Here is a 24,183-nt window from a genome sequence, read left to right as displayed (position 1 = left end):
ACTTGAATGCTTTGTAGAAGAAAAATAAATGTGAATGCATTTATGACAAACCCACTCAGCTGGCAGGTAAAATGACCTCCTATTGTATTTAGGTTAAGGAGTTTTTAAAGGATTTTTCTCTTGCGGAGATAGATTTTTCTCTGGTTTCTCATGAGAAATCACACCTTTTTCTTTTTTTTTTTTTAACTTACTTTCTTGCAATTCACAGTGGGACAGCACTGTGAGCGTGCGTTTCAGAAGGTATATAAAACAGTGTACTGCTGTAGTACAGTGGAATGACAAATACCTCCATAAAGTGATTAAGTATTAAGGAAAAAAGTGAAAAGTTCCTGATGTGAATTTTATACTTGGTAACAGTAATTATTCATGTCGTCAGCTCTGGATGCATAACTTTTCATGGCCACCTCTTTTGCTTTGATATGTAATACAAAGAGTCAACGGGAAAGAAAGATGATCTAAAGTTTTATTCCTCCTGATCCTGAGCTCATTTTGTTGGAACCTGTTGCTTTGCACGTAGAAGTGTTCCTGACTTGAAGCACATCACCAGCCAACGATTTGCACAGCGTAGTAGTGTTTAATCAGCTCTCCTCTTCAGTTTGTTGAAGTGATTAAGCACAGAGTGGTCATCTCTTACAACAGCAATGTATCCCCTTTATTGCTGGAGTGTTTCTCCTTTCTTAGTTTTTAGGGCCAGATTCTTCAGGCACCACTCTGCGAAGCAGGCGTCCTGTGGAGTCTGGATTTGCACGGTACGTACATCTGTGCTCCCTCCAGGTGAATGGGCTGGAGTCCAAGGTGAGGAGCTTTTGCCGAGGTCGTAGTAGTTTAGTGAGCAGTGTGAGCTAATGCATCGTAGCTGAAACTGCAAGAATTTCATAAGCCGGAATTGTGACTACTGGAAACACAAGTCAGTGATCGGTGCCTGAGCTGTGAATGCTTGGTGAGCTGTGAGCGTTGCCGTTCCGTGCTGGCATGATGAAACAGCATCAGTCTGGAAAGGTTAACAGATACCAAGCAATGGTTGTTAAGGTTTCTTAGGAGCTCCTGAGGTGTTGTTGCTTTGGGGATATTTTTGTCAATGTTGATAAAAATAACATGCAGTGAATTGCCAGGGCTGTGCACATGCCACGTATGAGAGGACTACTGTTCTTTGCATAGAGTACTAATGCCTTTACGGCATTTCTTCTGCTGCTTACGAAGTTATGAGTTATTTCTCCACACTCTCTTCGTGTTCTGGAGAGTGGTAATTAATTTTTAATAACTCAGATTTTGATCATCTGCCCAACTGTACTTGAGAATGGCTTTATAAAGGAGTGCAGCCACTCCATACGCTGCATTGAACCGTTCTACCCAAGGCCAAAGACAGATCCAAATTGCTTTGCTCGGTCGTGGCAGTTTTTTAATCAGCAATTATGTGTGGTGAGCATTTCACTGAGGCTCCCTTCCACTTTCTAAAGTAAAAGCCTCTCCTGGCTATTCTAGTTTAGCCTAATGAAATGGCTGCTGTTCACCTAAAAGCCTTTTTGCTCCTTTCGTGTTCTCCTGTGGCGTGATGGACAAAGCGGCCTCAAAGCCAATGGCTCTGAGCTGTTCTTAGGCTGTCTGGATCTCAGAGTCAGAGTTAAGAAGACTTTTCCAAAGAAAATGCATGACAGCGGTCATTAAAGATTTTCTCAGGGTACTTTAGAATATTTTAAACACTCTGAAGCCATCAGATAAGTACGGCAAATAATGCAGACACTTTCAGGTGGTTTTTTTAGCAAGGTGTTTCATGCTGATCACTCTAAGGGCATAAAATTGTCATTTTTGTAGCAAAGGCTATGTATAGCCTTGTAAATTTATACTGTGATCCCCTCGGTGATATAAAAATAATATAGTCTCAGAATTAACATGGGAAAGCATGTATTGAGTGCCTTCAGTTCAGTATGAGTGGTGTAGTTGAGACCCAAGTATGGGTGGTTGTAATGGGGGAATACATGAAATGAACTAAAATGTTGGATAAAGTTATGATATAAACAATATATTTCCTCTGTTGGACATAATTTTCAGTTGCCATTATGCCCTGCTGAGGCAGCTAAAATAGATGAAAGAATCCATAATTGTCACTCATCTTTATGAGATATCAAAGTCATATACTACATTGACCTCAATCTATGGGCGTTAATTCATGAAGAATTTAATTTGATTGGTTTAAGTCAGAACTGCAGTAAAAAATCCTCTCAGTGCAGTTTAATTATTTTGCCAGAATTATATACACATAACACCATCGTAGTCTAGACTGGATTGTGTCATGATCTGCTCCTAAGACTAAAGATATTGTAAATGTGTTTCTAGATCAGAGTGCTATTTGCTGCAATCTTCTTTCTTACTGGCTTTTTTTCCCTACTTAAAAAGGAGGAAATTATGATTTTAGGAGCAAATATTAGTCTTCAGTTTGTGTAGTTTAGCACGTCTTTTATTAGCAAGATCAGGCTTTATTCTTTAAGGGAAAAAAAAAAAGGACAAAAAAGAGGGAAAGAGGGAAATTAAAAATAAAGCAGCCAGTCATCTGACATGATTTGGCTCAGCTGACTACGCCGGTGTCAGTCATTGCTCTGTAGATAGAATTGCCTATTGCTCAGTAGTACTCGCGTTATCGATCAGTTGGTTTTGTCCATGAACTGGCAACAATAACCTCAAATTAGATCAAGTTTTTATTAAAGGAATAAAATCAAATTATGCCTGGCTGTAGACAAATAATAATGAATTACACGAACACGTAATTATTGCAATAACATTTTTTTTTGCAGAGATTTCTTGCAAATAAAACCCCAAACCCTCCTGTTTGTTTTTTTTTTCTGTCATTTGTTATGGAGTTTTCTCCCTCTCTCACCTACGCCCGTAATGGGCAAGCCTACGTATTTTTAATGAGGTTGTAACGAATGCCACACAGAGGTGGGGGCGGGAGGGGAGGTCGGAGCTTCTCTTTGGAGGGGGAGGTGTACGAGGGGGTGAATACAAGGATGCATAAGTTATTGCAGCCTCAGGGCAGCGGTGATTTATGCACTGACAGTTTGAGTTTCATGCAATGCTATTTTAAAAAAAGCCTTCCGAAGTAACTGCCTCGGTTACATCAGGGCATGTGTAGGTTTTAGAGCTAATCCACGTCATGGAGACAGTTTGAACCCAAACATTTGGGACAATTGTCACAGTGTGGCACTCGTCTCGTTTCAGCAAGAAAAAAAACCTGGCAATATTAAAAGGTTCATTATTTTCCACATTTTAACATGAATTTGGGTGCCCTGAAGGATTTTTCAGGCTTGTTTCCTTGCTTATTTGTCTGGTTTTTGATGAAAGTGAAAATTGTGGCTTTAGATGATGCGTGTACGTGGTATTAGTGTGGTTATTGTTGTAGTTGTCCTCTCTGGAACCATTTTGCTACCCTTCTCAAAGAAAGAACAAAATGGATGTGAGCGGCATACATTTGAATAATGACCATTTTGGTTTGCGCGTTTTCCTTATGCTACAAATCAGAGAAAGGTCTAGCTGCATGCAGCATCCAAACGATGCTTCCCTTTTGACATGAACCATGCAATAATATTTATGCGTTAAAGCACCATTTCCTTACACAGGAGTATTCAGCTTGGCTGATTGATTATGAATTCCCCTTTATATAGCAGTCATTTCCATTAGTTTTAACAATTCTTATGAAACTGCACATCTGGAAGCACAAATAAGAACAGCAGCTTCAAAAGTTTGAAGTGTGTAGAATTACACTGAATTTTCATTAATAATATATATGAAGCCAAACACACTAAGTGCAAGCAGCTGTAGACCATTACAATTTAGATTTAGTTTAAGTAATCTCTTGATTGACCTTCTCAAAAAACTGGCCACAGTAGGCAATATAAAGGCATCATCGTCTGCCTTACGGTGAATTTTAGATGCCAGCTGCGTCCTCATAACACTTTATTGGGTCTCCTGTGAAAATTCCTGATAAAAAGATAATGAGAGCAATGGTGTTATTTGTTCTTAAGTTTTAAGTGCTATTCATTTTGCAGAGATACGGTCTTGGTTTATGGGATATTCATTTATGTTTTTCTGCAGATAGTGTTTTTGTGACTTTAGTGACCTCCTAACTATAAAGCTGGATTTTGTCAAAGTGTTTTTAACATTAAAACTTTTACTGCAGGGGATTCAGACTGCTGCTAAATGTAACCGAGTTGGTTTAGTTGTGTAAAAATCAGAATATGCCTCAGAGCCCAGCAAAAGCCTTTCATTGCATTTCTTTGAAGTGAAGCGATGCAGATTTACACAGGTGAAGATTTGACCTTATGTATTTAAAAATAATTTCTTGGCAGGTCCATTTGAAACAACAAAATTGTAACACAGAGATAAAAGCTTGGAGAAAGTCATTATTATAAAAGCAGATGAAAAATTCTGCTTTATTTTGATATTCAAATGTGTTCCTTTTTTTCCAAATCCCAGATAGGTAATTTTTAGGACTTCACATGAATAATGGATACTACTTAAAATGTTTGCTTAAGAACAATGAGTTCCTTGTATCAATAATAAGTTTTGTCATGGGCCACTTTGTAATATTTTGATTGTCATGTTTGATACCACTCTTGAGATCAGGTGGTAGAAAACCACTTAATTGTTGTATTTAACCTGCTGTCATTGCTGATGGTGGGGAGGGAATATGTTTTGGTTTCTACAGCATCTACCAGAATGGGCGTTCTCAAGAACTACTTTAAACAAATAATTGCTGATTATTACACTAGAATGAAGGGAAACAGAGAGTCTTCAGCAGACATTTTGCTAGAAAATTGAGAATTAGCGTCAGTTTTGTTATTCGAGGTATATTTATATGAGTTACGGTATGAAGAATAGCGGCCTCAGTTGTCATACAGAGACCAGAGTCTAGAGGCAATAAAAACAGAAATCCCTGTGTCACAAAGGAAACTAGTTTGCTGTAAACTAATAAAAAAGGTGTTCTGATGATCTCTGTGTGATCCTTCAGGGTTTTTTAGGGACGTATTTGTTAAAGAAAAGCTGAAAGCGGTTGTGTTTCCCTAGTTTTAGTCTTTTTTAATGACTGTCCTTTACAGAATAATCCTCAGTGCAGTGCCACCTTCTCAAGTTACTATTCAGAGTCTTCTCATTTCCTTTCCAGGGCTTTCTGCTTTAGTCTGTGATAATGTAGCACTAGGTTCTTCAACATAGGTAACAAATTTATATTTTCTCTCCTGCCTGACAGAATTAAAGCTTAGAAAGAAAACTTTGTTCAAGTTAAAGTCAAGTGGAACCTGAGAAGGAGTGGGAAATGTTGAGTGAAACAGAAATCAGAAAATTCACTTTGGACCAAACTGAAAAACATTAGTTTGTCTGAAAAAAAGTCTGGTCTGTGTTATTTTAAGACTAAACTTTGAAGTTTAGACTAAAGTTTCTTTGTTGAGATTTTGAAAGGGAAAGTCAATAACTTCCATTCTGAAAAATATTTTCCTTAATTTTTTTCAACTAGAGTTGTAAATTCAACTTGGCCTAAATTAACTTGTAGCTGTGGTCCCCTCCCCTCCTAAAGCTCTATTCTTCCAGCAAATGTACTGATAATTGAATAAAATTCGCCAGAATTAATAGAGCTGGAATTGCCAAGGGGACGCTTCCCTAAACAGCAAGTGAAGCGATATGCCCATATGCGACTCATGCAGGGTGTCAAAGAACATTTTTAATTTAATTGAGAGTAGGCAGTAGCCACACTTTACAGAAGAAAACCAAGCAGCAATAAACATGCTGCTTTTTGCCAAAAAGAAATGTATCAGGACATTATTTTTGCGATTTCCACGTCTCTATTAAATATTATATTGTATTATTCTGTACAAGGATATAATTTTACTGAGACTAGAATTATTTGCCTACCTGCTTTCAATTGTTATCATCCACACTTAATTTATTTTATTAATAGCTATTTAAAAAATAATAAATCACAGTTAAGACACTGTAAACGTATTATAAATATGTTCCTGTGTTAAATTTGGTCAAAAACAAAACAGATATTTAGCAATGATTTTTAAATCATTAGTTTACAGAATTATTGCCCTTCTGCATTATACAAAATTATTTGACATTCACTGATCATTTCTAGATATTTTATAAACATATCCTAAATAAAAAGCATAAAATTATCATTAACACATTTTGCTAAGACAAATATTAGAGATTTTAATTAAAATTGTTCAGGTGCAGAGCAAACTTTGCCATGTTTGTTTTATTTTCTGCTCTGTAGTCTGGTCCCCATGACTTCTGCGTGCCGTTGTATAGTGTTGATCATGCTTTATCTTTGTAGACGTCTTAAACGTTGTTCACTTACACAACAAGTTAGCAAAGTGAATAGTAACATATTGTTTTACTGATGTGATGCTTTCCCGTTGCCCCAGGTGTTGGTTTGTATTTACGTTAGGAATGGTTTTCAGAAACAGAGGCCTGCAGCGCGCTGATTGCAAGGAGCCTCTGAAGAGCAGAGGCTATGAGCGTAGGTTCTACCCAGACGCAAGAACCATCAGACAAGAAGCAGTCAGGTTTGCATGCTGTCATCATTCTTGCATGGTGCTTCCCAGTCAGTCAGCCTAATCCGTGTTATTTTGTCTCAACTCATACAGAAGATTAATAGTGCTGTGGCACCACAGGAGTCAGATGAAGCCATGGCACATAGTTGCGTCTTCTAGTGGTGAGAGTGTTTTTGCAGATGGAGTAGATGAACCTAGACAAAAATCTAATGTTGAGACTGTCTTATCTCTTAGCCCTGGTGGCATCTATTGTTCATTCTCACACTAGTCCTTAGAAATACCATGATAAAAATCCCATTAAAGCTGACAGGAGCTTTTCCTTTGTCCTATTCAGTTTTCAAAGCAAAAATCCTAAACAACAGGATAAAGGCTCCAAAATTCATTAAGCTAAGTAACAAACAACTACCCTGCCAGGTAAGCAAGCTTTTTTGTACTCCTTGTGGAGGATGGAGAAGTTGGTCTTTCTTCCATCACCTGTGGCCCTGATCGTGAAGGACCACCGCACACTGGCGTATTCTAGCAACCAGCTCTGCCACTTTTACAAGGAGAAGTGGCCCCTTCCAGACCTCTGGTCTTTTTTTTTTCCTTTTGCAAGGTATTTCCAACCTTTTTCTTCTGCAGTTAATAGAAATGTGTAGTTTAAAAGGCAAGCCTTTATACATTGGGGTCTTGTTTGCTAATCGTGCCTGGAAGTGGCTTTATTCATGAACTGTGCTCGTTTCCCTAGCTGGATTGTTGCCTTCAGCTACCAAGTTGCTTTGACAGTGCCCAGTGGAGCCTCTACCTTCTGTGGGTGAGGGTACAATCATGGTACATCAGTTTCACGGCAACAGTAGCTCTGTTAAAACCATCGCATTAGCTGACCATTCAATAAAGGTCATTCTCTTTGTGGCAGAACAAGCCAGCCAGAAAAGAATTACACGGCTTCTGGCCAAAACAAAAGAGCAAGGGCACCGTAGCAATATTTTGTCTTTTAAGATCTCTCCTTTTTTTTTCCTTGGGATTCTTTCCAAAGAAATGAAGTGTATTATCCATGTGACTTTTGAGAGAAAGAATTTTTGAAATAGCCTTTTAGCAACACATCACTGAGGTCAGTATGTGTATGTCAGATACAGCTGCTGCAGTTTTATTTACTGTACGATGTAGAGGGATGCATTCTGTATATCCAGAAGTACAGAAAAACTGCGTTAAGGTGGATCCGATGTGTGCTTGAAGATCATGCTCAATGATGTTGCTCTGAGGAGCCGTATGAAGGGTACAGGAGCTGAAGCTTCAGTAGGGAGTGAAACCTTTCGCACATTGTCAATAATGAATGTTTATTGGAGAGAAAAATCAAGCCAGAAAATACAAATGTTGGATAGCAAGGAAGAGCTTTCCTGTGCCACACCAGATGTTCAGGTCCATGCAAAATTCCTAGAGAAGTCAATGGGAGGTACGTCTAGAGTATTAGACTTCTCCATACTGCTTGAATCTCGTGTCTGTTGGCCATGAATTCATGTCTGTGACTTCCTAGAAGATTATACTTTGGATTCAAATTTACCCTTTCTCTCTTCTTTGACCATTGTAAAACCAGATCTTTTGGAAGATCTAAGTTACTCCTGATATGCTGTGAGAGCTACATACTAATTTCTTGTCAACAAACATGAGTTTCCACTTTGGTGAGCGCTACTGGTAAGAATTAGAGTCCTGGTGGTTGAAAACATCCATCAGAAGGAAACTACGAAAGATAAATTGCAGTATGTAAAGCTGACAAATAGAGCTGAAGAGACATTATTTCTAATTTTTTAAGGTATAGCAAAATATCGTTTTGCTTTGTCTTTAATAATTTACTGCAGTTGGCCAGTACAAGTTAATGAGGCATATTGTTGTGTTCAAGAGATGAGGCGTATTATTGTGTTCAATCAGAAATATTAAGCCACCAGCACGGTGGAAAACCTATGGTGCATGCAGTACAAAATCCCAGAGTCATCTTGCTGATGTGTGTTTAACCATGTAAGCAGTTCGAGATAGCACCTGATGCTGTTCCCTCCACAGTGAATGGCAAAGCTCCCTGGAACTCAGTGGTGTTGGAGAAGCATTCAGTAATTGGGATTGGGTGAATTATTTTATGATTACTTTGCTTCAAAAGAAGTATTTGCAGGTCTAGACTGTAAATAAGACTTCTTATAGCTGTTGACGGGCTCTGTGGCCATGACCTGATCTCTGAGACGAAGAATTAATATGAAAAATATTGCAGATTGTTGGCTTTTAAGCTCTGAATGGCACAGGGTCCTTCCTGTCATTCAGGTTTGTGTGCTTAGATCTAAACTCAGTCTTTTTGTGAACTCTTTTAGGAATAGCACATACTAATCACTTCAGGAATATGGCTGGCATGGTCACAAGTGGTCTCTGAATTCCCACAAAAATTCCACACGGCTTTAGCTGAAGCAGATTTAGGCTAAAGTTGATTTCCAGTGTTTTAGAACTCTGCAGGGCATGGAAAAGAGCTGCTTTAGAACATACACCGCTATGATCAGAGGGCTGGAGCACCTCTCCTGTGAGGACACGCTGGGAGAGTTGGGGCTGTTCAGCCTGGAGAAGAGGAGGCTCCGGGGAGACCTTAGAGTGGCCTTCCAGTACCTAAAGGGGGCCTAAAGGAAAGATGGGGAGAGGCTGTTCAGCAGGGCCTGTTGTGACAGGACAAGGGGTAGTGGTTTCAAAATAGAGGGAGGCAGATTCAGGCTGGACATAAGGAAGAAGTTTTTTACAATGAGAGTGGTGGCCCACTGTCCCAGGTTGCCCAGAGAGGTGGTGGATGCCCCATCCCTGGAAACATTCCAGGCCAGGTTGGATGAGGCTCTGAGCAACCTGATCTGGTTGGAGATGTCCCTGCTGCTTGCAGGGGGGTTGGACTAGATGGGCTTTGAAGGTCCCTTCCAACCCAAACCATTCTATAATTCTATGAATTTAGTGCTCTCCCTGCTTCACTCCCAAGTTATTATAATTCCAGGATGTAAGAGGGAGATTAAAATATCTCTGTATGTGGGAATGAAGTGTTGGTGTTATGTGGAAGGCTGAGGAACTGGAAAGTCAAGTTGTTTCTCTTATGCTGTTCAGGGTAGATAATGGCATAAATCCACTCCTCTCCAGAGTCCTGAGTACAGAGGATATTTGGGAGTGTGCTGAAGTTAGGCTGCAGGTCTGGAATGGTTTGTCCCAGAGTACCTGAACCACCAGTGCAACCTGTCCTCAGCGGAGGTACAGACGAGACTGCACAGTAGCAGGGCCGTGGTGTCAGCCCCGTGTCGTTCAGCATGCTCTTATTTTTAATCCTCCCTCAGTTACACATCGTCCGTAGTGATACGGATCACAATGGGGGAAGTAAATGAACAGAAGTCATGAAGTGTAGCAGGGGAGACAACAGTACTGAAAGATAGGAATGAAGACTTTTGTTGCAGGCAGAGACGAAAGGGCTGTCCAAAGAATGAGGACAGAGATGCACTTTGTGGACCTTTTAAAACAGGGAAAGAGCTTTTGCTGCATAAAAAAAAAAAAAAAGGAAAATAAAAGACCAAAAATCAATGAAGTGATGGGACATGCTCCAAGCAGTGAGCAAGAAAATCTGGCATTGAGAGCTGAGGCCTCACTGAGAGCCGTTAAGTGTAGCAGTACAGTTAGAATGGGATTCTTGACCTCTTGATACGCTGTGGTAGATACAGTCATAGTAATCCACTCTTTAAAGAATATGATTTTTAAATGTTTGCTTTTTTTTTTTGCAGAAACAACAATAACAGAACTTTTCACTGTTAAAAGAAAGATGTTGGCTTGATATTTCACTGTGGGGGGAAGGTTAGTTAGTATTGAGCACAATCAGAGAGGACCAGCTCCCTGGAGTAAGCACAGGCATTATATTTTGAGCCTAGAACATCTGTACATTAATAATTAGTAAGGTGAGATGGAAATTTTTTCTTGAAGTCAACTCCAGTTGCTCACAGGCGCAGCCGACCTGGTTTTGCCTTGCTTTTCATACCTGCACAGCAATAATTACAGTGGCAGAAAGTGTTAAAATAGTGTTAAAATAGAGAAATCTTATTTAGTTTACTTGGGGGAAAAATAAAACTGAGCAACAAATATCACCTTCCTGCAGGAGGGCAGTGGTGGAATGAGGACTTTTTGGTTTGAAGTGTTGGTTTGCATGGAATACTGACAACCTTTCCACTCCATAGACCAGGGATCTCCCTTGTTCTGTGGAATCTTTCTCTCCCTGAGTGACGGCAGTAATGGTAAACTGAGAGATCAGAACTATCAGTGCTTATGCTTCTGGCTGTGAGTGCTATTCACTGTATATTTTCTCCTCAGATTAAACTTTTTGCATATTTTATCATTGTCGTTTGCTAACCATGCAATCAGATTGGTGAGGCTTCGTGCTCATGGAAGAGTAGTCGTGCATCAGTGTAATATCAAAACAATGGAACAGAAGAGTTCTTTTGTTTCACTGAATATTGGATGGAATAGTCAAATAGCATATACACATTTTAAATAATAGTAAACACTTGGCAGCGTAATTGGGTGCAAAGCCCAACATAATTGGAGTACTGAGGCTGACTGGTCTCAATGATGTGTTTGTTGCAGCTTCCTAATTTTACAAAACAGCTCTGAGAAAAACATTAAGAACAATTTAGGTTGAAACGATGAAAAGAGGGAGTTTGCAGTTTACATGCAACCCCTTCCTTTTGTTATAGATACTCTAGCATCCTGCAGCCTTAGAGGGGGATTTTCTGTCTCCCTTTTCTTCTTCAAGCGAATATTTGATTGTCTCAGCTGCGTGTACATCCCGTTTAGTCAGGCAGTCCTTATCCGTGCACCTTTTGGACACATGGCAATGGAACAACTAATTAACAACGTATTCTGTAGAGAATTCTGTGCCACTTTTTAAGCAGGGCACAGAGTACATATTCTGAGAAGCACATACCCTATTTTTGTAAGTGATTTCCAAAGGCACACGGGATGGGTCGTGCAGAGGTGTTTAGGGTTTCAACACACACGCGGTCGCGTTGTGAGAAGCGTTCTTGAAGGGTGCGGAACCTTTTATTGATACTGTTCTGTGTTCATGGTGATCCAGCAGTGTACACTTCCATTATGCCAAATTTGGGACAAATTTTGAGGGTATGTGCTTGTCTATCAGCAGGTCCTTTATATGCAGGACCAGTTTTGCCCAAGGAGATCAAGTACAGTAAGGTTGAGCCTCTGCTGAAGTTGCCTTTGAAGTCACATAGGTTATTTCCCAAGTCCAGTTTCTCTGTGAAGTCCTTCATACTGGCATTTTCAAAACATCAATTGTCAGAGCAGTAAATTAGGAAAAGTCTGCCCATGCCTAGGTAATTGTTACCTTTTTTTTTTAATAGATCAAAGTTGTGTCATACCTTTCTGTGCAAATTCCATTTGTGGAGCATAAAAATGAATGAGATGGGGGATGGCATCATGGGGAGGAAAAAGAAAATCCCAATCCATGGGAAGAATGTCTTGGAAGGGGGAGTGCTGTAGTCACAAACTAACCCAGATGCTGTAGAAAAATCTGAATCGGAAGCCCAACCCTTGCTGGTGTGTGGAGCCAACTCCAAGAACACTCTCCCTCTCCTCCCTTCCCTAGTTGAATACATCAAAACTTGGGGAGATGAAGCTGCAGCTAAACTTTTAAATCACATTCCTGTCTCTACTTAGCAAATATTTATGCTGAAATGTTTGCATATTCTTATATAATCTAGCCTAGTATTTCATATCAGCTGCCTTTCTGAGCTAAATCAGGAGTAGCATATTCAGTAACTGACCACAGATGCTTAAATCTGGGGGTTTTTCACCCATCAAAGGTTACTGACTCCAACCCCTGTATTTAGAAATTGCAAAATACAAAGCAACATCCAAAACATACTCTGGGTGTTGGCAGAGAAGGGATAGATAATGCTAAAATTCATAATAATTTTTGGTACAATGCAAGAGACCATTAATATTCAGATAGGATTATAAGGCTGAGTAATAAAAGCAAGGTGGTGTTTCCCCTTTAGTCTCTTTCTTCAATAGCAGATGAAGACCCAGGAGTTTCCAGAGTGGCAGTGGGTAGTCTCTACTCTGTAGGTTACACGAGCCCGTTGTGTGTCACCACCCTGCAGAATAAACCAGGTATTTTTGATACGCAGAACATAATGCTGCAAGAAGTAATGATATTGGGTCACTGATGCAGAGCACTGGACCAGTACATCCCAATCCTGCCACCTTATCTGTGCAAAATGTTTTGAAAGGTAACTTGTTACCCTCAAGCTTTATACTGGGTCAGATGTGGTCTACTGATGTCATGCTAGTTGTCTGCTGACTTTGTAAATTGTTCAAGCCCAGTTCAGACCTAATCTGTGTTGCCAAGTAGTCTAGGAGGTATACGGACCTGGTTTGGTTTAATAGGAGGCCTTGTAATTAATGAATACATCATAGTTATGAAGAGAAGTGCTCGTACTGAAAAAATACAGGTAATAAAAGCTCCTTGGTACTAGCCAATGGCAAAAAAAAAGGCAGAAATAGCTAACTGAGTGACTGAAAAGAAACACACATGCAGACTGTGAGTATGGATCCATAAATTACCATTTATATTATCATAAAAAACTCATTTAAATTTCAGAATATTTTTTAAATCGGTACTCACCCTTTGATTGCTATTTTTTTTTTTTTAGTGTCAGAATAAATAAAAGGAAATTAGCTTACGGGTTGAGACATGAGACACATTCCAGCTGCAAGGGCAATTAAAATGCTGGATACCAAAGGGTGAGATGTTGATGAGGAGAGACTTTGAAAGGCTGATAGCATCTGTTAATGAAATTCTCGGAGGCAAAATATTTGTTTGCTCAGGTAGTCTGAGAAACAGAAAGTGTAGATAAAGGTTAGGGAGAGGAATAAATATTCTTCTAACATGATTGACTGAAGGTCAGATAGAAAGAATAATTTTACTATGTCTGAGGACAATTCAACTAGCATAATTTCTTTCCAAGACATCCATCTGAGGTGAATCCAGGGTTTTTTGTGATGAATATATATTTCGGTTCATAGTCTGATTACCATAATCTCCTGCGATTGTTTCTTCAAAGGAATAATGTTTATCATTTTTCAGACTCAGCAGTTCCAGGTGTGTTTTTAAGAGAAGGCAGTCAGCAGTGCTCTTGCTTTCTCCTGCTGAAAACCCTAGACATACCATGGCAAAGAATTAACTTCTGCTGTCGATAACTTTAAGTTTGCAGCATACATTGAAATTACGTTCTTAGCCCTTTAGATGAATTCAGTGATACGTCAGGCCAGGTTATAGCTATTTTCAAAATCCTCTGTTGTTGATAAGTGGATAAGTTTCCTTTTTCCAAAACATTTATTACCTATAAAAGATTAAATGCGCTAATATTCTCTTTTGGCTAAAAAATTTATTTAAGCTTAAAAAATAATTCATTTTTATTTCCTTTCTCAGAAGATGATTCCACACAATACTTTCCTTTTTAGCTCTGTTTGTAATCATGTCACGATTGTGCAACTTTACGTGAAATAATAAATAACACTTTCCATCAGCACGAGATACAGGGAAATGTGCTCTGAGACACCGTACTGATGTTGTTACTGTGTAATTTCAGCAGCTAGCCTGTTTGTAGGCAGTATAGGAATCTTTAAAAGTATATGTTCAACTACATTACAGCTTGAAATAAAAATAAATCTAGATATGAATCAGGAGAGCCTGGAGTTGCAAATTGACTCTGTTACTAGTTCGCCATGTGGGATAGGCCGAATTTTTTTTTGTTCTATGTCAAATTTATTATTTGCCTGTTTCAGATGGGAATGTTGACAATAAGTCTGTTGATTTGCAATACTTTGAGCATTATTACCATTGTTGTTAACATTATTAATGGTTTTGTAAGAGTTTTCTGAAAGCTGAATGACGTAAAACCATCTTGTGTGAAGTGCACTGCTTTGTGTGACGTGTAGGCCGCTCTCTGGGAGATAGAGGCCCACGTGTGATGTGCTTCTGAAACAACGAACCTGGGCTGAAATGTGTCAGTAAGGCAAAGATGTATCAGGAGTTTTGCAGGTTTATTGAAGAAAGAAATCCGTATAGCCGTATCAATGCCAGTGGGAAGGCCAGAGTTAGCATTATGTAGGAGCAAACCTTTTATTTCTGAAATAAAGACAGCATTTGTTGCACCACCTGGCTCAGACCAGCCGCAGTCGAGCCTTGGGAACAGTTCAACAACTTGGCTCATCACTGAGAAGCAGCACACTGTTGTATTATTTATCGAGTGGTCTTTCGTTGTCTATTTTTCTCCAAGTCGTACGAGAGGCCAAATTGATCTCCTCCAAGTCAGTGTTGTAACCAAAAGATGAGTTAAGTTCTCAATGTCTTGCAACATCTGCTCTGATTTTGGGTTTTGTCAGCTTTCCCTTTGAGAACTGGCTTCACATGGAATGTACCACAGTGATTTTGCAGACAAGTTACGTTTTCTTTTCCAGCTTGATAATTACCGACTCTGTGATTCCTAATTAGAATCTTTTTGCTGAGATAAATATGTAAACACAATTAGGTATGTATTTTTAACGTGCAGTAATTAGCCTCGTCAGTTGAGTGCTAGTCAACACGTTGGGATTTTTGTTCTCTTTTAGTTTTTCAGTTGCAGGTAAAGTTTGCGAGGGATACCTGCATGATGATGCCTCATACAACTTCATTCTTTTATGTATTTTCTTCCATTGATTTCCACACATGTTGCAAACACAGAAAAATTGCACAACATCTTTCTGTCAACTAGAAAGAGAACCTAAGAGGCTGTCAGCCTCTTCAGGCTGTACCTGAAGTTAAGGACAGATGAAGGCCAAAGCGTCTCACTTAGGGCTCACTATGGTCCACTTTATGGTGTCTGACATCAAAAGGGTTATGGCTGAGAAATTTTCTGTCCATGGTGGCTACATCTGGTTTCTTCGGTAACCCACACACAGGATTAATGAAAACAGCCAGCTCTGATGGTCTGAAGGAAGTGGTTGCTAATATCTAGGTATCTTGGTTTCTTCTTTTTTACCCAAAGAAACTTCTATTCTGATTATGTCATTCAAAGGTTTTTCAGCTGAAGGCTGGTTTGTTGCAAGCAGCGGAGCTTGCTCCGTACCAGAGGCAGTAAGTGAGGCTGCAGAGCAGTGTGGTCGTGGGATAGAAGTGCTCAAAGGTGAACAGAAGGGAAGGAAGCCACCGCAGAAGGCTGCGCCTAGGCAGGGCTGTGGTACTGTACTCAGGTTATAATGGCGGCTTCCCAGTACCAGAAGGATGCAGGACTGTACTCAGCAAATGGTTTATTTTGAATATACTGATGTCACTTGGAGCTTGTCCTTGCTGGAGAATTGAGGACGCTCAATTGGTGTTGGGCAGGAATATCAGTGGAATTGAACTCCCTAGATTTGCACCCCATGTACGTGTAACAGTACTGTGCTTACAGCATAGTTTTAGGTTTTCGACTCTACTGGACAGACAAAGCCCTGGACTCAGTGTTGAGCTTCAAAGATGAAATATCTCTTTACTTAAGCAGTTTGTTTGGTTTTTTTATTCAGATGTCCTAAAGCTTGGAAGTTAATTATTTGTAATGGTAATGTAGTTTTACAGTTCTACCATTTGCGTTTTAAAAAGTTTTCCCTTTGAGAGAGGGCTCTCGACTACTCCTTGGTCCACGTCTCCCAGATCTCAACATCGTCTGGTGACAGAATGCCCTCACTACAACCTCCGTCAGCTTTCCGATAGCATCAGTATCAAGAGTTGGTAGTAATAAGTACACAGAGAATACCCTACAGCCCATGGCCACTGGACAACACAATACCCTTCACCTCCTGTCACTTCTCCAAATACATGATTCCTTTCTGTGATGTTCTGTGCTAGTTCTTCTGCCTTCTCTGCACAATTATTTACCTTGAGTAGAACATACTCTGGTTTTAAAGCATTCCCATCTCATTTGTTTTGTTACCCATCTGCATCCAGGAGCTATAATCACTCAATTATTATTTCTTTGGAAATTATTTAAATAAAGATTTGCATAGCAAAGCTAAATCTAGAACGCAGCTCTTTTGATAAACTTTGGATCCCATTGTTGTACGGAGGTATACCTGTCTGTCATACACCAGGAGACTTGCCCACATCATTGTAAAAGTCATGGGAATAAGTCCCCTTACAGAAGTGACAGCCTTGCTTACGGCATCTTTGTCTGCCCTTGGTTATTGTACTCTGTGATCCCTTATTACGTTATTCTCGTTTTACACTGGCACAGCTTCTTTCAAAAACACTGGAGTTGCACTGACCTAGAACTTGAGTAAAATGAAGGATGAGTTAGATGCAAGGTTGTTCTGAAAGAACAGATCAAGGTGAAATGCATTCAGAAAGAGCCATTAAAAAAAAAAAAAGAAAGAAATCCTTTACTTACAATCAGCAGATCTGAATTTGTGCGTATTTAGCTTTATCCTATCCTGACAAATGCAGACCAGATGGTTCCTGTAAATTCTCCTTTAGAGCCAGGCGATTCACATTCACTCAACCAAGCAGACGTATCGGTTTGTGTAGATCTCTCTGTTTATGGATGACAGGTTGCAGTAATGTAATATATGTACAGGGGAAACTAGGGGTTTACTGAGTACAAAAAGCAGAAAAGAAAAATAATGTTAGAGTGTGTTTGCTACGTGATCTGGAAGGTTGTTTGCTGCTAGAATAGCGTAGTGTGACACTGTGTGCTGGTTACCAGGTAGAAGTGATCAGGTCGAAACCGGATGGAATGCAGTTATTCTGCTTCTGTTGAATAATTTGAACTTACATGTGTTAGACTGATAGAGCACTCCAGTGTACCAGTCATTTGCTGCATCTCTTACTGGTGACTGATTTAGTAGCTTGTTCCTTGCTTCTTCACCTTCTATAAAATTGTTAAGCAGGCATTGGTTATGCAAAGCATATTTACCTGACATGTTTGGATTTACAATGGTGGGGAGTGTTTCAGGTCAGCTAGTTGGTTTTTACTCACACCTAACATGTTGATCTGTTTGCTTTTAAATTAGTGCTAGGCTCGGTGCCAAACACACAGAATATCCAAGTGCATCTCAACTTACAGACCTCTGGTACGCTTGAAATGTAAGCTGGCATGATAGAATTTGCATTTGTCTTGGGGAAGCTCTTGCCTTGATGGGCTCCTTTGTGTCGAGTTCATTGTGCCCTTGTCAAACACAGCTCCACGCTTAAATCCCTGAAGTTCACTCACGGGCCAGCATCTTAGTTCTTTCTACCATGTCCCAGATACATAGTTCAAAACACAAGTATTCAGATCAGAGCTGATGTTCGTTCAGCTGACACAAACATGCTTCATGCCAGGAGAATATACCCCTCTGAAATCTTTAGTACTCAGCAAGGCAAAAGAAAGAGGGAATGCAAGCGAATGCTCTTTCATTTCTAGTAGGAGGCCAAGGCCCAAGATCTTACCAGGAACATTCAGGAGAAGAGTGATTTGCATAAGCGGGTAATTTTTTCTTTAGTAAGTACTTTGGTGCCAATTGCGAGGGTTCGCGTGATGCTACAGATGTTCCAGTGTGGTCGCTTACTCATGACACATTAATGATTGCTGGTTTTCAAACAAGTAAGTTCAATGTTGTAGTACATGGAATTTCATCTGGCTGAGCAAACTACTCAGGTGAATTTTCCTTATGTTGAAGTGGGAAAAGTTCCATGAGCTTTCATAGATGCAAAAGAGTGAAACGTCTTCTTCAGTGGTGTAAGAAGGGTCGGTTGAGAGATGCTTGTGTCAAAGGGATGGTCTGAAAGACTGAGGTGCAGGCTTTGCTTCGCTGGCAGAGGTGGGAAGATACTGGGTGAATTTGTGTCTCAGTCCAGCAGCAGGGAGGACTGCCTAGAATGTAATTCTGTTTGGGTTGTTTGAAGTACAGAGATAGCATTGCAACAAATAATATTTTCCCTGCTTTGAGGGAAATTTATATTGAATATTTTCCCTCTTTGCAACCTTTGGTTAGCAAAACTCAAAATACTCGCTTCAGCTTCCTGAAGTAGTAAGCTGGGCACTTGTTTAGTTCTAGTTTTGTGATTTCTAGTTTTTAATTGTTGCCTCCAGCCCAATTATTTTACAGACCATTTAGGTGAGGGTTACCTCTTTTAAATAATCAGTATTTTAAGAATAAGCCAGACAATGACACATTTGAATATTAAGGCTAGGATTGTCTAAGCTTCTGGTAGGTGCAGGTCAGATTGATTTGTGGGGCTGCCTTCAAAGATCACAGGAACAACCCCTCCCCAGGACACGGCTAAAAGGGACCGAAAGGTAAGACAGGTCTGTTACATGACCTGGCAAGTGTGGGCATCGCCGTCGTGTGACCAGACACGCTGGTACATCAGGAATATCAACACGTTAATAACGTAGTGCAGCAGAGGGATGTAGTGCCATCAGATGATCTAGCCGCAGAAGCAGTGCTTCCAGAAAAGTGCCTGCCTTCCATCCTGCTGCTTTTTGACATCCAAGGTGTGACTGAGAAAAAAGAAGTTGAAAAATCAGATTGAGGTCTGAATGATTTTTTTCCTATTGTCTGTATTTATGTTAAGGTCTGCAGAATGAACGACCTCTGAATTTTAGTAATGGTATTATGAATCTGTTTTGAGATGATCTCGTTGCTGTAATCGTCTAGGAGGATATCAATTTTTCTTGTCTTATCTAATACTTTTTGGCTTTATTTATTGAAGTAGTATAAACCAGCATCAGTATTGATGGAAGCCTTTCCTGCGTGGCTTCTTCACAGACCTGTGGTGAATTATCAGTCCTTTAGTCTTTTGGGATAGATCTGATGCAGACCACAGAAAAACAGCAAAACAGAGAGAGTTGCTGTGGCTGGCTGGTTTCCTTTAGGGTGAATGAGATGAGAGGCACCCATGAGGGTTCGGCACCTCCAGGGCGCTCAGGGGCAAGCACCTCTTGCAAAGCGTTCACACGGCGTGTTTACTGGAGGGCAGGGAATGGAAGAGCTGGGTGTACGGGTTCGGTCACTGACATGCACAAAAGAGGGCAAATAATTTCTCCATTCATCACCCAGGCAGTGCCCTCGAACTGTCACAGATTGCATTGTTATGCTGAGGAGAAATAAAAGTTCACGTTTGAAGATAAAATGGTCCTTTTATTTAAGCAATCACACTGCTTATGTAACAGCTCTCTTAATGGTAAGGTCCAGCTGGAGCCTGGAACATGTTTACAGAAATACCCCGTAATGGGTAACGATGTAAGGTGTGGTAAGTGGCTCTGAAGGCAGGAGGCAGAGAGAGAGATCGGAGACTGGGAACAGTGAAGATGCAAGTGTGCTGCCTTCCTGAAAGCAGGAGATTTGGACCATGCTTTTGTAAAGCAAGGGGAATGGGCTTTGCAAAGGTCGTCAGAGGACTGATGTAACGAGGCGTCGCAGGAAGGGCGAATGGTGCTTCTCAAAGTGAGGACGGGAGAGGGAGAGGGCCCAAGAGAGGTGAGCTGGCACGGCACAGACGGTGACCGTAGGGAGGATTTCAAGAACTGACAAGGGTAGAGGGGACTGTGACTGGAAAGGCTTGGTGTGACAAGGAGAAACACAGAGAAGACAGAAATGATGAAGCTTTTCACACTAAGATTACTGTAATTGTATTTTCATGCAAAGGGGAAAGGCTGCAGAGTAACCTTGCTCTTCTCTTTCTTGAAGTGGTAACCACTGACTAATACACGAGCATGCGAAAACACACACACACCCCCACACAAACATGCAATTGCACAAAGTTAGGAAAATTGCCCAGCTTTCTTCTGAGCTATCCACGGTTTGACAAAGCGAGCTGTGACTCAGTGTTAACTGAAACCGGGTGCGTGGCAGTCAGCCGGTGGCATCTGCTCTCCAGCATGTTCATTTTCACTTATTTTTTTGAGACACTTCCTAAGTTTTGTATATGTTATTAGCAAAAAATAGAGCTATAGATTTTCTTAATGTCATGGGGTTTTTTTATAATATATTAAACCATTTTGTTCAATTTGGAGTGAAAAAATAGGTATATGGACTATTGTGTTGTTTATAGCCACTTCAAGGTTCATACTTAGACATTATAGGAATGATGAAACAAAGTTGTAAGTATTCGTTACTTAGAGGAATCATATTTTTTAAAAGCATATCTTTGTACACAGAGCATTTGTAAATCCTCATTAGTGGTATTCATGTTCCCACATCAAAATTCCTTCTTTGCAGCCAACCAAATATCTTAGGCTTAGATCTCCCTCCTACATGAAATGGAATCACAGTGCTGTCACAGACATCACAGCCATTTTTATAAAATATGATGTTAAGGAAGACTGAGTTCATTGTACTGTACATATGTAAATGCCTCCCTTTCAATGGTCTCAGGGGAAAGAAGAAGCCAGAAAAAATTCCCAACCAGCGTACGTACTAATTGTCACCACCTTTCATGGGATAGTAAAGTGCACTCATACAAAGAAAAGCGTTAAGAATCGAGGAGGCTGCGTGGGGAAGGTGAAGGCATTTGAGTGAGACTTAAGGAAATCACATGGTAAATGATAATAATCTAACTGCAGTCTAGAAAATCACACTCTTTCCTTGTTTGTGTCTGTAATGAGGTAATGATGCAGCTCCTCTGGCTTCAGACAGCCGCTACGGATTTACAGCAGGCTGGGGAAGATCCGACTGCAGCGTAAGGTCTTTGTTTTTGGTGTGCCCCTACAAAGACACCCGAGGTCAGAATAGCTGTGGTATAATTTGAAGCAGTGAACGTGTTATTCCTCTGTAGCTCAAACTCCTTGCAGTTTCAGAAGTGTGGGGGACCCATTATCACAGAGCACAGTTAATTGATTGTTGATCCTTTATGTTTATGTGAATGAAGACATTCTGAGCTTCTCAAATCTGGCTGTGGATAAGAAATCCACAGTATGAGTAAATGATTGGACTGGCAGTTTTGCAAATAAATTGTCTGGGCAGAAACACTGCTCACACAGATGCTTCTGTACAAGGAAACTTCACTGGAAACCACTGTGTGTGCTTTAAGTAGATGACCTCTGTCTTTGGCATCTGCCCAGATTGAAACAATTAGAACTATGCAAAAATTTTAATTGCCTGAATCAAAATAGATAATTCACCAAATTCTCAGCTACATACTGTAATAAAGGGTTGCAGATCAATGTCTGATGACTCCTAGCCAGCGTGACTTGAAGGAGATTACTCTTCCCAGTTCCATCACTTTTTACTCAGGAACTTGACTTGCGTTCTGCCTGCCGCCCAGGCACGGCTATTCACAAGAAATTAAATGCTGTTTGCTTATATAATTTCCCACTCTGCAGTCTTTGCTCATTCCGTGCCTTTTCTCTCCTCTGTTGAGGCTGCTAAATGAGTTGGTGTTACCTTAACGAAAGCATTGAAAGTGTGCTAGACTCCATATTTTAAAAGATTTTTTTTTTTAAATCAAAGTGAGTAGCAGTAAAATATTCTCCTGTGGTTTGTGGCTCCAATAACCAGTACAGTGACTTAATTGGCATTCTTGTGCAGCACTTGGATCTTGGCCAGTTAATGACCCATTGCTGCAGTCTGCGCAGGCAAATTACCCCTTCTGTCCGGCTCTTCAGGCTGATGGACTTTTGCCCAAGTAATGGCTGCGGGCTCCTATTCTCCGCTGGCACGGACCCCAGCAGGACCATAAACATCCCCGAGAGGATCATAATATGATAGATTGGACAGATTCTGGTACGCCTCACAGTAATATACCGCCAAGCGATTCTGCTGAAGTCAGTGACTTCGGCAGCGGCGTAGTGGGAAGAAGAAACTGGTCCCTGCGCTGTTGCTTTCTCAAGTAACGGAGCGCTTGCAGGCTGCCAGCTACTCTGTGTCCCTTTAGACTGTGCAAGTTTTTGTGAGCCCTTCGTCAAACATTCCAAATAGTTTTTGTTTTCATTCTGTTTTTAAATGGTTGCGTTGTCTCTTCCCCCTACAGGATTTTCCATTCTTCAGGCGATTATGGAAGCCGCAGTACAGAACAACTGGCAGGTGACAGCCAGGTCTGTAGGAAGCATAAAGGATGTTCAAGAGTTCAGAAGAATTATAGAGGAGATGGACAGGCGGCAAGAAAAAAGATACTTAATTGACTGTGAAGTAGACAGAATCAACACCATTTTGGAACAGGTATATGCCTTTCAGAAGTTCTGATCTCTCTGTGACAGACATTGTTAATGTTTCCAGAACTATCTGTTTCTAGACATTAATTAAATAACCATTGAGATGTGAGTCCCAGCAACTGGCCGGTTACCTCGTAGCTAAAATGCCTCAGTGATGCTCATAGTTGGTGGCAGCACTTACGTGTAGCCTACCAGGAAATGTCTCTGCGATATTTTTTCCCAAATGTTAATAACGAATTATTTTTAAGTAGGTTGAGAACCTAAAACCTCAGCTGCCAGAGTACCGTTGCTGGCATCAGGGCTACTGGTCGGGATTGCAAGACAGGTGCGGTTTGTTAAGTGCAACACGGAACAAGAAATAAAAAGCCAGTGGAGTACTTTTGAACCATCTTAAAGAATTCCCAAATGGAAATATTGCTAATGAAAAATTCAACTGGTACTCCAAACAGCTCATTAGCACTTTTTGGTACATAAAGCCCTTCCCTCTGCACAGCTGGTGCTGTTCAGAGGCTTAAGTTGTGGGTGATGGAGTCCAAACATGTTTACTGGGGAAGGTGCTTTTTTGGGTGGCTGTTTTGCTATTGCGTGGCCTTCCCAGTGTTTGCTTTGGCCCAGAGAAAGGGCCAGCCCCTCTGTGCTGCCTGGAATGCCTGTGCCGCTGGCCGTGCTCTGCGATGTGCATGAAGAGATGGAGCAACAGGTACCCATCACGGGGAGCAGAAGCAGGACAGTCCCTGCTGCCTGGGCTCACAGCAAAGCTGGTGCTGGTGTTGAACCCAATCCCTGCTGCTTGTTTATTCATAGGTGTGTGGGCATCCACTTACTGGTGAAAAACCTGTAAAACCCTCTGATTATTGCCACTTTGCAAAGGTATCTGTGGGTTTAGAGTATGGAATAGCTCAAAAGTAACGTTTACATTTCACGAAGCATTAGCGTATCTCTTAGAAATGTTGTATTGTAAACTAGTAGCCAACTAGTTTACTAGCCACTGCCATAAACCCACTAGCCACAACTAACCACTGCCATAAACTCTGGGAAGTGCAAAGGCTGTATGCCCTGAGCTCCTTCTCAAAATACTCCATTCCTGTCGGGCCTTGAGGTGTGTCACTGAGGGCCAGTCTGCGGGGACTGAATCGCTGTAGTCACAGCCGGGTCCCGTAGGTGCTGGTTACAGAGGGCGACAGGAAGCAAGGAGTATTCTAAATTCAAATCTAGATAAGTTGTAATTGTATTAAATGTTTGATTCAGCTTTCTGTCGATGTGGTGAGCATCGGTGTAACTAAATATTTCTAAAAGATCTTAAGATTTTCTGGCAGTTGGATTTTAGGACTGTATTGGGTTTTGGCCAATCAGTTGAACACTATCAGTCCATTGTTTTGCGATCAAATCCTCCAGATATTTTCACACATAAATCCTATGTCATGTATGTTGCCCTATTGATG

General features: G+C 40.6%; 1 protein-coding gene across 3 annotated transcripts in view; it reads left to right on the top strand.

Moving 5' to 3' along the window:
* GRIA3 (glutamate ionotropic receptor AMPA type subunit 3) overlaps positions 1-24,183 on the top strand; it is a 150,306-nt gene that overhangs the window by 45,296 nt on the left and 80,827 nt on the right. For all 3 annotated transcript variants that reach the window (XR_015259661.1, XM_086756145.1, XM_086756144.1), the window contains exon 4: positions 22,561-22,748. Coding sequence is in view for 2 of the 3 variants with exons in the window: in XM_086756145.1 (XP_086612271.1) it covers positions 22,561-22,748 (188 nt within the window). In the remaining variant the exon portion in view is untranslated. The remainder of the gene's footprint in view (positions 1-22,560; positions 22,749-24,183) is intronic.

Source organism: Chlamydotis macqueenii, chromosome 11, assembly GCF_036417535.1.
Source record: "Chlamydotis macqueenii isolate bChlMac1 chromosome 11, bChlMac1.mat, whole genome shotgun sequence".
NCBI lineage: Eukaryota > Metazoa > Chordata > Aves > Otidiformes > Otididae > Chlamydotis > Chlamydotis macqueenii.
Note: the sequence above shows the minus strand (reverse complement) of the source record. Positions and strands in the feature narration are given on the sequence as shown.